The sequence below is a fragment of the Hemibagrus wyckioides genome, linkage group LG24 (genome assembly GCF_019097595.1).
Source record: "Hemibagrus wyckioides isolate EC202008001 linkage group LG24, SWU_Hwy_1.0, whole genome shotgun sequence".
Taxonomy (NCBI): domain Eukaryota; kingdom Metazoa; phylum Chordata; class Actinopteri; order Siluriformes; family Bagridae; genus Hemibagrus; species Hemibagrus wyckioides.
Genome location: NC_080733.1, coordinates 10,623,285 through 10,638,624, shown reverse-complemented (window position 1 = coordinate 10,638,624; position 15,340 = coordinate 10,623,285). Strand labels below are relative to the sequence as shown.

Below are 15,340 nucleotides of genomic sequence, written 5' to 3'. Positions count from 1 at the left end.
AGGATAGTGCAGAAAGGACTTTTATTTTTCACAGGCCTTCAGGTTCTACTTTTTGCTTTTGCTGTTAAAATTAAGAGTGTATCTGTGTCTTATATTGTAAATGGGCCATGACACACGGTGTGTGTGTGTGTGTGTGTGTGTGATGGTGGGATTGTTTATTTGTTTGTTCTCTTTCTTTCTTTTTTTTTATTGTCAGCTTATTATTATTATTATTATTATTATTATTATTTTACTTTACTCCTTTTTGATGTAAAAGGTGTTTTCAAAAAGTGGTTTTTGTATTCATGTATGCTAATAATAAAAAGATTTTGGGGAATATATATATTATTATTATTATTATTATTATTATTATTTAAAATACACAATAGCATAGAATGTAATTTTATTAGGATAAAATGGAACAGAATGGATTTTTCTTATTAAAAAAAATATAAATTTATTAGAATATAAAAGATTATTTTATAAGAGAAGAGAAGAGAAGCTGTATTGTTTCACAGTTTTATTGAAAGTAAGTGAAGTCTGCATACACGTTGCAATCATTGGACAGTGTATCTTAAAGTGGCTACAGCAACACATATTTGGTCAGTCCAACAAATGTAAACCTTTAGTGTGAACCCACTAACAGCCCTTAAATACTAAACACCACTGACCAGTATGTCAAGCTCAAGTGTACAAAAACAGCTGTTAAAAAAAGAATAGAAGATACAAAAAGTGGCAGAGATCTACTTAAAAAGATTGTGTGTAAACTCCAAAATGCATTTCTTTCTCTATATATGTATATATACACAGCATCTCTATATATCTATCATTCACCTCGCTTCAAAACCATGACAATCAGCACCTTCTCTTTCTGATTATTTATTCATTCAGTCGTCTGAGATGTCTAGAGACCTTTTCAATATTCTGTTTGTGCTGAATTACGCGAACATGAACACTGAATAAAGAGTAAAACGTGAAAAAATGGAGGAAAAACACACACCTGTTATCACAACAGTGACAGAAAAAATAACATTTATTTAGAATTTACAGCCTTCCAGCTGTACTGAAAAAAAACTAAAAAGTTGAAAAGTTCTTCTAGTCCTCATCCATCTAGACTGGGACTGTGATGGAAGACAAGAAAGATACACTATATTGCCAAAAGTTTTGGGACGTCTGCCTTTACATGCACATGAATGTAATATGGAGTTGGCTCACGCTTTGCAGCTATAACAGCTTCAACTCTTCTGGGAAGTCTTTCCACAAGGTTTAGGAGTGTGTTTATGGGAATTTTTGACCATTCCTCTAGAAGCGCATTTGTGAGGTCTGGCATTGATGTTGGACAAGTAGGTCTGGCTCTAATTTATCCCAAAGGTGTTCTATCGGGTTCAGGTCAGGACTCTATGCAGTTCCTCCACACCAAACTCACTCATCCTTGTCTTTATGGACCTTGCTTTGTGCACTGGTGTGCGGTCATGTTGGAACAGGAAGCGGTCATCCCCAAACTGTTCCCACAAAATTGGGAGCATGAAATTGTCCAAAATGTCTTGGTATGCTGAAGCATTAAGAGTTCCTTTCACTGAAACTGAGGGGCCGAGCACAGCCCCTGAATTCAACGATTTGGAGGGGTGTCCCAAAACTTTTGGCAATATAGTATATAAGGACCTCACATTTGTAAACCAGACATCACTGAGTCATCCAGCAGGTGTCGCTATAGTGCACACTAAAGCGAGCACAGCCACATATCATCATCTCCTTTCTCCCTCTTAAGCCTGTTCTAAACTAAATCAGGCTAGACCGTGGGGTTTCTGGGTTCTGTGGTCCACACGGTTCTTAAAGAGACGTGAGGAAGTCTTTCAGACCGCCTTTCTTACTCTTCTGGCTGCCCTCCACCATCAGAAGTTTCTTGAGACGTGAGAAAGCAGATTTTTTCCCGCTGCCTGACATTGAAGAGCTGGTGGATTCAGATGAACGTGACCTGTGGAGGAGAATTAAAACAAATGGTTATGGTATGTAATTAGATTGTACTCAGCAAATCTGCTCCATTTCCCTTTAATGAGCTATTATCATGCTTTATTATGGATTTTGTGTTTCAGCATATTCGAGTGAGGCTGGCAGCATGGAGAATGCACTTACTGTTGAGTGCATAAGTTTGTACACCCCCCAAAAAATGATTTATACCATAGCGTTTTTCAGTTTCCTGTATGTAAAATGTAAATAATATCTGTTCAATTATGTTTTCATTTTTTCATCTCCATGAGCTCTGAGTGTTATATTAATTTTCTCTAATAACCTTTGCCTCTAAAGTTATTTCTGACTTCAGTCATATCCTCTGAACAGCTTTTGGACCTTCTCACTTTGGCCCTTGAGCAATTTCCTCATATATTTTTCTATTATTTTTTTCTGCACATTTTGGATTGTTCTCCAGTTGGAGCGTGTATTTCATATTTATCAGTTAAATGTTTTGTAGATACAGTTTAATACAGAGATACGCTTTCATTTTAGCCACCTACAGGGAATGCAAACTTACATACTCTAATAGAAATAATTAAGTTACCAGAAAATAATCAGGAGCCAGCTCTCCCCTGTCATTTTTCAGCCCCCAGTGTGAAGGTTAACACTTGCTTTCTCAGAGACATGCAAAGCCAGATTTATCAGACGTATCACTCATGCTGCACACTTGAAAGAAACTTTTGCCTGCATGAGCTCACAGATGCCCATGACTGGCTAGTGTCACTCTGATTGACAGGCGAGAGAGCACATGCTCCTCCCACCCAGAAAGCATGCTCGCATGGCTCTATGGTATAATGAAGAGATACCTTTTTTATTCAAATAAACCAGCATGTAAAGTAACTTACACTGGTGTTCTGTTTGGTGTTTTGTCATGGAGGTTGGGTTTCGGAGTCGTCTTGTTAGCAGACTTAGGAGTCCTGCATTTTGACATGCTCACTGGGGTGTTCTTGGGTAAAGTCCCCAGAAATTCCCTGTTCTTCCCAATCTGCCTGGACGTCTTATTGCAAATGTGACAGGTCGCCATCTAGGAGAAAGATGAATAAAATACCTTCAGAAAAAGATGCGTCAAATCATGAATAACAAAATAGAGCAGGCTTAACTGCAACAAAACAAATTCTTTGTATGGTTGGAGATGAGGAAGAGAAGGGGAAAGGGTAGGAGTGTGTATGCGGTCCTGCTTGTGTGTGAGGATCAGCACTAATGAATCATATGTGTGGAGTGACGGCTGTGCTGGAATTGCTGAATATTACTGTGTGAGTCATTACAGATGGGTTCAACACGTGCGTCATAAAACGCCTCCTGCGTAAACAAGCGTGCGCCGTGTTTCAGATGACCTGCTGAGAAATCAAGGTAGGTGTGCTGTCAATAGTTATGCTTATGACATTCTGCTTATGACATTAATGCATGATAAATTATTCCATATAATACTTCTAATGTTTATAAAACGAGGAATAAAATTTTTACAATTTGAAACATTCAGTACTAAATGCAGCTCCTTATAAGCCTAGAATTAGAAAAAAGACGGCATGGTAGCTCCAATATCTCAGAATATTGTATAGTAATTATGTTTGATATAAAAAGATCGCAAATTTGCAGGGGAACAGGATGTTTCAAGGTTTCAAATTGTAGGATGTGAAAGTAGTGAATACTTGAAACAGGATTCAATGAGGATATAGACAGACAGACAGACAGATAGATAGATAGATAGATAGATAGATAGATAGATAGATAGATAGATAGATAGATAGACAGGCAGATAGACAGATATATAGACAGACAGACAGATAAATAGACAGACAGACAGACAGACAGATAGATGGACTGACGGACGGACAGACAGACAGACAGACAGACAGACAGACAGATAGATAGACAGACAGACAGACAGATAGACAGACAGACAGACAGACAGACAGACAGACAGATAAATAGACAGACAGACAGACAGATAGATGGACTGACGGACGGACGGACGGCCAGACGGACAGACAGACAGACAGACAGACAGACAGACAGATAGATTTACGTCCTTTTGGAAAACAAAAAAAGAAAATCCTCTCAGCTCATCATAACCGCCAAAAAAATCCCTCAAAAGGATATTATTCCACTTATTCCTCATCAATTGGGGAAATAAAATTAAATCACTATCAGTTCCTGTAACAGCTCTGTGTTTAGACTCCACAGATGTGCTATAAAATATTTATGGATTTAAAAAAGCATGAATTTATCACTAGATTGAAATACAGTAAACTGAACAGGTGGAATTTTAATGTGTCACGATTAAAGGCATGATTAATCTGACTCACTTTTATTTATTTTTTATTATTATTATCCAACAATTTAAACCCAGAGATTTGTCAGAAGGGCACAATAAATAAAGTGTGTTTTGTTAAAGTGCTCACTTCTTTGATAGCATTATTCATATAAAAAGTCAATAACAATTGATGTATTCAGTTGTCCTACAAACACACGTGACGCATAAACCAAACACACACCAAAGCCTGGGCGTAACAGCCGGGCGCTTACTCACCCACTTACATCTACAGAGACTTAGAAAGCTTGAACAAATATCCATTTATGTAATCCAATAGAAGTTTCCATCACGCAGAGCAAAGCAAAAGTTTAGACTCACCGACACAAAGTTAGCCATGTTTGCTGATAGGGACAAGTGGTGGAGCTGAAGAGTGATACAGGTTGTCTGGGAGTTTAGAACACTGCACGTTATTATAAAGCACAGTTGTGTGCACACACACACACACACACATATAGACACACAACTCCAGCCAATCATCCTGACCGGGGCGGAGACAGCTCGACTAACCGAGGGTCCATTGGTTAATATTATAACCTCATTTCTTATGAGTCTAATCTGTTACACAAATTTTAAACACTTCTCAGGTGGGAGAAACGTCTGTGTTCTGTGTCACAAAAATAGTCGAGCGATATTTGTGGACAGTTCAGTGACAAATATAATGACACATATAAAAGAAAAGATCCAAAAGCTGCTCAGAGAATTATATATTTAAAGAAAGAAAAACGTTAAGCTCTTCATTAAGTCAACATAGTGGGCCTATGGGTTATTAGAGAAGATTTTATAATTTATGCCTCTTTTTGTACAGACATTATTTCAATATTTTCACAGTTAATATTGTAATAACATACACAGCGTGTTCATTTGGCTTTTGGATGGTAGTGTTCTTACACTCTACATAATATAACCCTGTTTTTACTTTATATATTAAATAAATAACTCAAGAATAATAATTATCTATCAATATTTCAGCTATCCCTTGGTGAAATGTAGAACTAAAAGATTTTGTAACACAAAAAGCCAGTTTTCAAGATTAGACTGAGCATGAAATGCATAAATAATGAATATATTATTGAAGAGTAAAAAAAAAAGTTTGCACTATTCATGGTCTGTAGACAAGAATAAATAAGAGCTATGAAAGACAATCCTGTCAACGCCCATTAGCCAACAATAGCACATTACCAGTGGAAACTAGTCTTCAAAAGATGAGCCTGAATCCATATGAGGCTATAATCTGCTCCTCAAACCTCAGCTTCTAACTATAATAAATATCAGAGACAGAAATGCTCTCGAAGTACCTTACCTATCGCGATAACAATCAAGCAATAAAACAACTATAAACACCATGTTCCAGCTCATAACAAACACCTCGAGGGAAAGGGAAAGTAATAAGAACCATATGTCCACAACCACTTCCCTTTCAGACAATATATTACCTAAAAACTTTGAACTTTATCAATATATTCAATTCAATTTGTTCACATCACTGCACCATATTCAGATCCGATCACTGCATTCAGATACTTCTCTATTTTTTATATATTTATATATTTTTCTACTGTGATCTTCCACCACATCTTCCCTATATGCCATATATGTTCTACCTTATTGTACCTTATTTGTGTCTTATTTTTTATCCGGTGTAAAACCTGTGCCAAATCAAATATACGGACCAGATGATCCACTGGGATGACTCCGAACAGGGAGCAGCTGAAAGAAGAATAACATTTGTGGCTTATTTTTTATTCTTTTACCTTTTTTTTCTTTTTCTTTTTTCTTCCCAAGGGAGCAAAAGACAAATTTTGGAATATAAAAATACAGAATTAAAGGTGTAGTATGTAAAATCCTACGCAAAGGTCTACTGACCTATTATTATATAAAATTTCAATAAGAATTACTTTTTTCCCGACATTTTCATTTCAATACAATCGAGTCTTCCTCATTTTCCCCAAAACAAAAGCCTGCACAGTTTTAACACAGGCTGTGATTGTTTTCCCTGCAGCTGTGATTCATCTCAAAAAAAGCTGGCTCTTATAATAATTACAAACTGCTCCTTAAATAAAAGAAAAATAGAGGGATCAACTTATATTTGTACATGACGATGACAGTGATGTCATTTGTTTTCCATTTGTTTATCACAGAATGTCCCAGAACATGGAATGTCCCTAGTATTGTTGTCACCAGTGGTGCCATCAAATTACAAAAATAAGTAAGTAATAATACACGATGGGGGCGAGCTTTCATGACTGGGGGGGAAAATAAAAAATAAATAAAAATAAAAATAGCAGTCATCTGTCCTGAAGACTGTTAGAGATATCACAGGCATTTAAAAAAATAAATAAATAAATAAAAATAAATAAATAAATAAATAAATTTTTTTTTTTTATCAATTTATTATTAGTCTTACTAATAATACTAGTTAATAATTAGTAGTAATTATTAATAATTGCTAATTATTTTTCCGTCTTACAAGTGAATTAGATACCAGAAAACATTTGAAAGAGCACATTGATATCAACTGGTTACTTCTTCCAAAGCTGCTGTTATAGAATATTAATCAACATCTTCTCACCAATCAGATTTGAGATTTGCCCCTCAGACACCAGATGTTATATCATGACTTAGGGATATGAAGTGTAAATCTGGTGAGAACGCAGTTCTAAATAGAAATGCTGCTTTTTGAGGTCATACACACTCATCGGCACACTTCCTACTCAAAAGACCCTCAAGAGTTTTGAGTCCTTGAACAGGACCTTCATCTGTTCCGCTTAATTCGACGTCACTTTGGATAAAAGCCTTTGCTGAATGAGTAAATGTCAGCAAACGAAAGACTGGTTTGAGGTCAGGTGACAGAGCAGCACGGGGTCCAGGCGTCTCGGGTGCATGGGTGAGATGGAGAATTGTAACAGAAACCGCTGCAGTGAGGTAGCAGGAAAACAACTCTCAAGGACAATCTTGCAGCAAATTTCACTCAGAAGGCAAACAGACCAACGCAGACAAGCAGTCATGATATTACCAGACTAATCCCATTTTCCCCAGTGCTTTTAAACATGCACAAGTGTGAAATTTATGCCACTGCTGTTAATATATGTCAGGAGGAATTTGTAGACACTCTCAAGCATGCACGTATATACCAGTTAAAACCTGACAGCTCTAATGAGACTCATACAATCAATCAGCAGCAGCTGCTTGAGCTCAGAGAGCCGCTGTGAACATGAAGAGAGGGAAGTGAAGCGAGACCAGCTGTATTTAGCTCAGTGTTGGGCAGATCACAAACTCAGGCCTGAAACGCGAGCACTGCATTACAGATTTCTTCACGCGGAATTTCGGACTACTTCCAGCATCATGACAAGTCTCAGCAGCTCGGCGAGTCGTGAGGAAAGGTTCGCATGAAAACCACGTACGGGATCGAATAGCAATGGTTTCATGAAAGAGCTTTTCAATACCAGGAATCAGGTTCTCTCCAGTCCGAGCCAGTAGTACTTGTTTTTTCTACACACTTCCTGAACACCCCCACCTCTACCCCACACTCAAACAAAACAAGCCCACACTAAAAATCAATGCTGTAGATCAATCTATTAATAGGCCTGGGACCTGAAATACCCTCCGTCACTCGCCGCAAGCTGGGCTTCGTTGGCTGATCTGACCTTGGTGCTATGGTTTCAGCTGGAGAAAAGCAAACTCGCGCTCGTGCCCAAGCCATTACTGAAACCCGACTGCTCTCTACGGCTCTACGGATCAATTCCTCTTGTCTGAGCGTGGGCAAAACATTCCGGTCGCCCTCTGCCTTTTGGCAGAAAAAAAAACCCAGCATGTCACCCATGTCAGGATCTGGAAGCAGACTGGAAAGAAAATACAGCCCCATCCATCCTATAAATCTACTTTAACCTTTCAAGGGCAAGTCAAAGCCATAATCATTCCATTATCCAGATTCAACTATTTTGAGAAGAGTTAAGTTTGGGGTAATGGTGGCCGATCAGAGAGCAGATTTTTTCCATTATGTACGCCTTTGGAAAGTTATTATAGGAAGAGTTCATGGAAAAGATTTTCTCTTCAAGTACAGCAGTTGCATGGCAATACTCTCAGAGCTGCTGGTTTAGAAAATTAATCAACTCCTTCTGACTTCTCAACCATTCGACAGCACTAAGGTAAAAATATCATACCGCAATATTCAAAGCTCAAAGAAATTCCTGGCAAACCAATTCAGTAGATTTTTACATTACACATTTACACCTAAAATATCCAGCAAACTAAATCACCTTTAAACACCAACACACACACACTCAGTAACCCAGTACAGTACATGTACCTCATGCATGTTATTCCTTTCACACTATCAACACACACACAAAACTATGAGCAGCATCTAAACACTCCAGCTAAACTTTCCCCAGATACCCCAGTGTCTCAGTATAATCACACAGCTATGCAGCACCTCTTGCTTTGTACAGCCACTTCTACAGAGTTATTAATACTACTACTAAAGCCCATCATATCTTTGCCGCTATAATACACTGCCTGGCCAAAAAAAGGCTGCTGATTGGATTTAAATAAACAAATACTTAAGAGTTTATAACTTGTTTCAGCTAAGTATATCAGATCAGCAGGTCATTCAGTCGGTCAGTAAGTCAGGAAGTCAGTCAATAATTTAGTGAGTATGTCAGTAATCAGTCAGTAATTAAACCAAATGAACAGTAAATCAGTCATGAAGTCAATAATTAAATCAATAGGTCAATAGGCAAGTCAATCAATAAGCCAGTAAGTCAGACTGTCCATGCAAAATAACAACATAGGGATTAAGGGAAAGGTAAGCAAGCACACACACTGCACTGACGCACGTTCACAAATGCCTAAGACAGAATTCCTGAATGCTAGTGTAAGAGGAGGATCTTTTTGAAAATGACCAGCAACATGATTGACAGGAATGTAGAGATGCCTTCGTCTCTTAATAATCAACATTTTATTGACGGCTTCCAGAACCAAAAGTATGCTCTTTTTTTGCAGGAAAAACAAAATCCCTGACCTTTAAATAGTTTTGAATGCAAACTAGACCTAAAAAGTCTAAAAAGTTGGAAGTATCCGAATAGAAATATCTGAAAGTGCAGCGTGTCGGCAGAGATCTGTGGATCAAACCGAAATACTCTAGCAGATCTTCCAATTGTACTTTCCCTGCTCTAAAAAAAGAAGCACTACATTAATATGCCACGGTTTTTCTATTACCTCAAAGTAGAAGACCAACCACTTTCTGCTGTCTGTCTACCTGCTGATGTGGACGTGAGTCTGACATTAAAACAGAACATGCACGCAATGTCTGGATGAACAAGTAAAATGTTCCTAGAGACTAGTTCAAAATGCAGACTATTACAATTATAGGAAGAATTCAAGAGGAATATTTAATACACACTACCAGTCTAAAGTCTGGACACACCTTTTAATTCAATGTTTTTTGTTTAGGGATTTATTTTCTACATTCTAGAACAATACTGGAGATTTCAAAACCATGAAATAACACACATGGACTTAAGTAATCCGTATATAATGACAACAAAAAACAGTCAATTGGACGAAGGTCAGGTGTTCTGGAATAGTTCTTGCAAGAACAGTATTGTCAAGTGCATTTGCAAAACCCATCAAGCACCATGATGAAACTGGCTCACATGAAGACCATCCCAGTAAAGCAAGACCAAAACTGACCTCTGCTGCAGAGGAGAAGTTCATTTAGAGTTACCAGCCTCAGAAATCACCAATTAACAGCACCTCAGATTAGAGCCGTTATGAAGGCTTTACAGAGCATCAGTAGCAGACATATCTCAATATCAACTGTTCAGAGGGCATTATTGTGTATTTCGGCCGCCTTCAGCATTGTTTTACAATGTAGAAAGAAATAAACATCAGGAAAGACCATGGAATTAGAAGATGTGTCCAAACTTTGGACTGGTAGTGTATACTGTGCATGGAAACCTCACCAGAATGGTAGAAGCCCTTCTGAATCTCTGAAGCAGCTTGATTTCCTGTGAGCTGAGCCTCTTCCGGGTCTGTTCCCTCCTCAGCAGCTTCTTGATCCGCACTGAGGGTGTGCACTTGGGCTTTAATCGGACGTGGTACTCTCCGGGCCGACGCCACTGGAAACAGAACGGGCACAGCACCGTGTTTGGCAATACAGGGCCTGAAATATACAACAAGCAAACAACAGTCATCATGTGTGTTTAAATATGTTAAACATAATATGATCAAATATTGAAAATAGAAGCTCTCATTACACTCAGCTATAATAAATTAATACCATTAAACACAACTAGACTCCTATTGAATGTAATAACGTTTATTTAGCTTTTATTCTCTCTCTCGTCTGCTTTTGTTTCTGAGAGCATATCCTCCGAGACTGAAATACACGGATGATAGCGTTGGCTGACGTAAGATAGAAAGTTCTTTCACATACAGGAAGGTTTTGGCCTTTTTATTATTTTTATTTTTTCATGTTACTCTTTTAAATGGCAGATGTTCACTGTTGAATTGTTAAACTTGTCTGCATTCCAGTCTTTATATATTTTAATTTAAATGCATTTAAATATATATTATCCTGTGATTAGCCTATAATTTGATATTTACACAGAAAGAAATTTCATTCGTAATACACAATATAAATGCATTAAAAATTCAGTTAAAATCAAACCTAATATCAGCTTTTAGGGCTTTTGCTTGCTATATTAATAAAGAAATTGATGATGAAGATTTCTCAGTGTGTATGAAGCCTGGTTTCACTGTATGGTGTGCTGTCAGATTTTATTTTACTCAGGGCTGCCATTTTTTATTGACTGTTGATGCCCTTTTAAATTTTTTATAGACGCTGTGAGGCCACTATATTGAAACAAGATTTCAGATGAGAGTGTGAATTACAGTACAACAAAACTGTGTTTAGAACTCACCCTTCATCTGCTGCTTCCGCCTGAAACAGAGAAAAGACAAGAGAAGGTGTGGGTTATTTCGAGGTAGCTGTGGCCTTTTATATTTAGGTGAATAGATGAATGAAAATAAATAACTGCAACACGCACAAAATATAGTTAATCTTTTCATAGATGAACTTCCCCCAGTAGTAGTCAAATTGTTAATGTGTGTGTTTTAAAATGTGGTGATATTAAAAACTTTTATTATTGTATTAAATACTTTCTTAATCACTAGTTCAGTGTAAAACTTCTCAAACATCCAACAGCATGTAAATAACACTATATAGCGTAAGGATTTGAGCGAGTTTGACAAGGGCCAAATTGTGATGGCTAGACGACTGGATCAGAGCATCTCCAAAACTGCAGCTCTTGTGGGGTGTTCCCGGTCTGCAGTGGTCAGTATCTATCAAAAGTGGTCCAAGAAAGGAACAGTGGTAACCCAGTGACAGGGTCATGGGCGGCCAAGGCTCATTGATGCACGTGGGGAGTGAAGGCTGGTCCGCGTGATCTGATCCAGTAGACGAGCTACTGTTGCTCATGTTGCTGAAGAAGTTAATGCTGGTTCTGATAGAAAGGTGTCAGAATACACAGTGCAGGACGGGTCAGGGCTGTTTTGGCAGGAAAAGGAACAACACAATATTAGGCAGGTGGTAATAATGTTATGCCTGATTGGTTTGTGTGTGTGTGTGCATATATATATATATAGTCAAGCTGTCTACTTCTTCTCTACTTCAACATGTATTTTAGGCACAAGACGTTGTCCTAAAAGCCTTGTCTTAATTAAAATTCCTCTACTACATCTCCTTATAAGTGCACCCTCCAGCCTGTACGAGATGCTATCAACAAAGCACTTGGAATTACGAGCGCTCTCTCAACAGACTCCTGATACGATCTAGAGAGGAGAAAGTATGTCCTGATCGCTCACAGATAACCGTGATAACTTCCACGTACATGAGATTAAGGAAAAGGGGAAAAGATGAAGCGAGCTCAGCGACGGTCACAGACTGCGTACAGACATGTTTTCCGCACTCGTCACAGTGACCCTGCTGCCGTCTCGTCGTGGATAAACAGAAACAAACTGGTTAAATGTTTAAAATTAGAATGGCACGATGTAAAGCATGCCTGTGGTAAAGCCCTTCATCAGAGCTGTCGTCTCACATGTTTGGGAAATAGTGCGTCTAGTGAGACACGTACAGCCTGGTGTGAGTCAAGCTAGGGCCACTTGGCTCAGTAACATGAATACAGGCATAGCGCATGTAATATGCACAGCAAGACAAACACTCGAAGCATGCAAGGCATTGTCACAGGACACACAAGGACATTTCACATGAGGCAACAAGCACATGAACAAAGCTAAACAAAACCAAGTCTATACTCTCTCTCTCTCTCTCTCTCTCTCTCTCTCTCACACTCACTCTTTCAAGTTAATTATATTACAGTGGCTTTAAGTGGCTTTTTATTACAGGAAGCACTTTGAATGGTGCACTGAACCCATCTAAGAAAAGAGATGTCCACACTGCTGTGTAATGTTCATGGATTACAAAACTATAAATAAAATGTGCTCAGGTAACAGGGGTGCTCAAAGGTGGTTTAAAGTGATGATTGCTCCATAAGCTTATTATGCAACAATAAAAAGGAAAAACTATCACTGTCTACTATGTAACTCATCAAAACAAACTGCTAATAAATTGTTATAAGGTATGGGAACAATTTGTGTTCTAGACGTATGACATGGAAAGAAATGTTGCATGCTTTCCTCTGGACAGTGAGGACTTTGAAGCACAGTAATAAATCAGGAATGCGGTATTTATTTATACTGCCAAGTGGCCTGTATTCTTCTAACCATGCTGAAATGATGTGTCAGGAGATGGACAAATCAGCAGTTTTGATTTCTGAAGTTATTTAGTAAGGATGCAATGATACAGTGTGACGTATTGTTCGATACAAGTCTATTCATTTAATGCACTTGTGTATCGAACAATATATCCAATAGACTGCATAATAAAGTAGGCCAACTGATAGAAACACCACTTTGTATAGTGTGAGGTAGGATTCAGGCACTTAAATCAAGCCAGAAGGGTTGCCAAGGTTTAGGCTAGTTCTAATAAATAAATCAGAAATTTGTGTGCACCATGGGGGAACATATCTCCAAAGCAAAGACTTTAAAAAGATGTGACTCCATTTCAAGTTCCTGGATTTATGGGATAGTTTCATTCATTTGGGCTTGGTCTTATTGTGTGGATTTGAGTTGTAGGTGTGGTGGGATCTGGCAACCCTGCACATCAGGCCACAGAGAGCTGACGTTTAATAAATCGTGTCCCATGTAATTACATTGTAATACACCAGCTTTTGTTTTGTTATATGCTGAGATGAGTCTGAATGGATCACACAAATTCTGTCATTAAAAAACCTAAAACCCTCTAACACCCACTTACTTAACCATTAGAGGCAGAATTTGATATAAATAAACATATAGCCTTCATTATAGGTCTCGGATTTTGCGGTGGCTGGTGGTTGTGAAAGGATTGAACTATGCTAACTATGCTGTAAGACAAGACTATGCTGTAATTGTATGCTAAATTGTATGTTGTATGTGTACGAGTCAGCGTATATAGAGAGGAGGTGCAACAACTAGCAGCCTGGTGTAAAGTCAATAACCTGTCTCTGAATGTCGACAAGCCTAAAGAGATGGTTGTTGACTTCAGGAGAGCAAAGAGTGACCATTCTCTACTGAACATCGATGGGTCCATCGTGGACATCGTCAAGAGCACCAAATTCCTTGGTCTTCACCTGGCGGAGGACCTCACCTGGTCTCTCAACACCAGCTCCATCACCAGGAAAGCCCAGCAGCGTATATATATTTATATTAATCCCGTTTACATGTGTCACTTTAATATCTGCAATCACTGTATATACTGTATGTTCTTTCTTTGACTAACATTGTCTTGTTCATTGCACAAAGTCGGCCTATATGTTGTTTGTCTGCACTGTCTTGTCTTGTCTTCCTATGCACTTCTGTTGTATGTCTAGTTCTTAAAGACTGCACCTTAAGTATAGTTTTAATTTTTTAGTTTAATTTTAATTTTTAAATTATAGTTAATTTTTTTTTTTTATCTCTGTTATAACTCAATGTTTGTCTGCATCATTGTACTTTGTCTGTGCACAGTCGCACTCACTTTCATGAATTTTTGTATACTTTCATAATTATATTGTTGACTACTAATAATATAATGATGTAATGTGTTGTTGGCAGCAATTTCGCGCATGCGCAGAACAAAACCAGAACCGGTGAATTATACACATGGACACGAGTGAAGACTTGCTCTGCCATCTAACGACATGTAATTCTATTACAGTTAACAGTAACAATAATACAGAAACACTTCGTAATGTCGATACATATCCAAATAAAAGAGTTACTCACATGAGGAAACGCGCCTGCTCTGGACAAGTGTCCTTATAAAACAGCGAGGCGTTAGCTAAGAACACCTGGGTTTTACTGAGGACCCTGTCTGCCATCGTCTTAAAACTAGCAGCGAAAAACACGACCAACTCCGATATGTGGGTTTAACACAAAACAATAAATAATAATAATAATGATAATAATAAATTTAAGAAACTATGAACCCGGGATCTTTTATCTTAGCTTTCCACCATGAAGCTATAACAGGAGGGCAGCATATTTTACTTCCGGTCAATTTCCGGAAAAATGTTGTCAAAATAAAAGTTTTCTATCCGAAAGTAAAAGCTTTGCTCATTAAGATACTTTGTACGTGATAATATACGACACACAAACATGACAGAATGTTACGTGTCTAAACAAATCTATTAAAAAATTGTAAACCACCAGAGCAAAACGTTATTATATCCAAAACTCAGGTTTTAAGGATATGAGAATACAGAATATGAGTAGATTATTTGAATTGATCTCTCTAAGTAATGAGCAGATATGAATAAGAAGCATTATCTGTTTTTGACAGAGAAAAGATGTGCAAGTTTGAGGTTTTAACTTTCCATAGGTTGTGAATGAGCAGTCATATACACTATAATGCCAAACGTTTTGGGACACCCCTCCAAATCATTGAATTCAGGTGCT

General features: G+C 37.9%; 1 protein-coding gene across 1 annotated transcript; it reads right to left on the bottom strand.

The window, feature by feature from the left end:
• Positions 1-484: 484 nt before the first annotated feature.
• lg24h18orf21 (linkage group 24 C18orf21 homolog) lies at positions 485-14,904 on the bottom strand. Its single transcript, XM_058378084.1, has 5 exons — positions 14,669-14,904; positions 11,227-11,246; positions 10,267-10,466; positions 2,835-3,013; positions 485-1,954 (listed from the first exon to the last, which is right to left on the bottom strand). Exons 1-5 carry the CDS (start codon positions 14,761-14,763, stop codon positions 1,810-1,812), a joined length of 639 nt encoding a protein of 212 aa, XP_058234067.1. The 5' UTR covers positions 14,764-14,904; the 3' UTR covers positions 485-1,809.
• Positions 14,905-15,340: the final 436 nt, after the last annotated feature.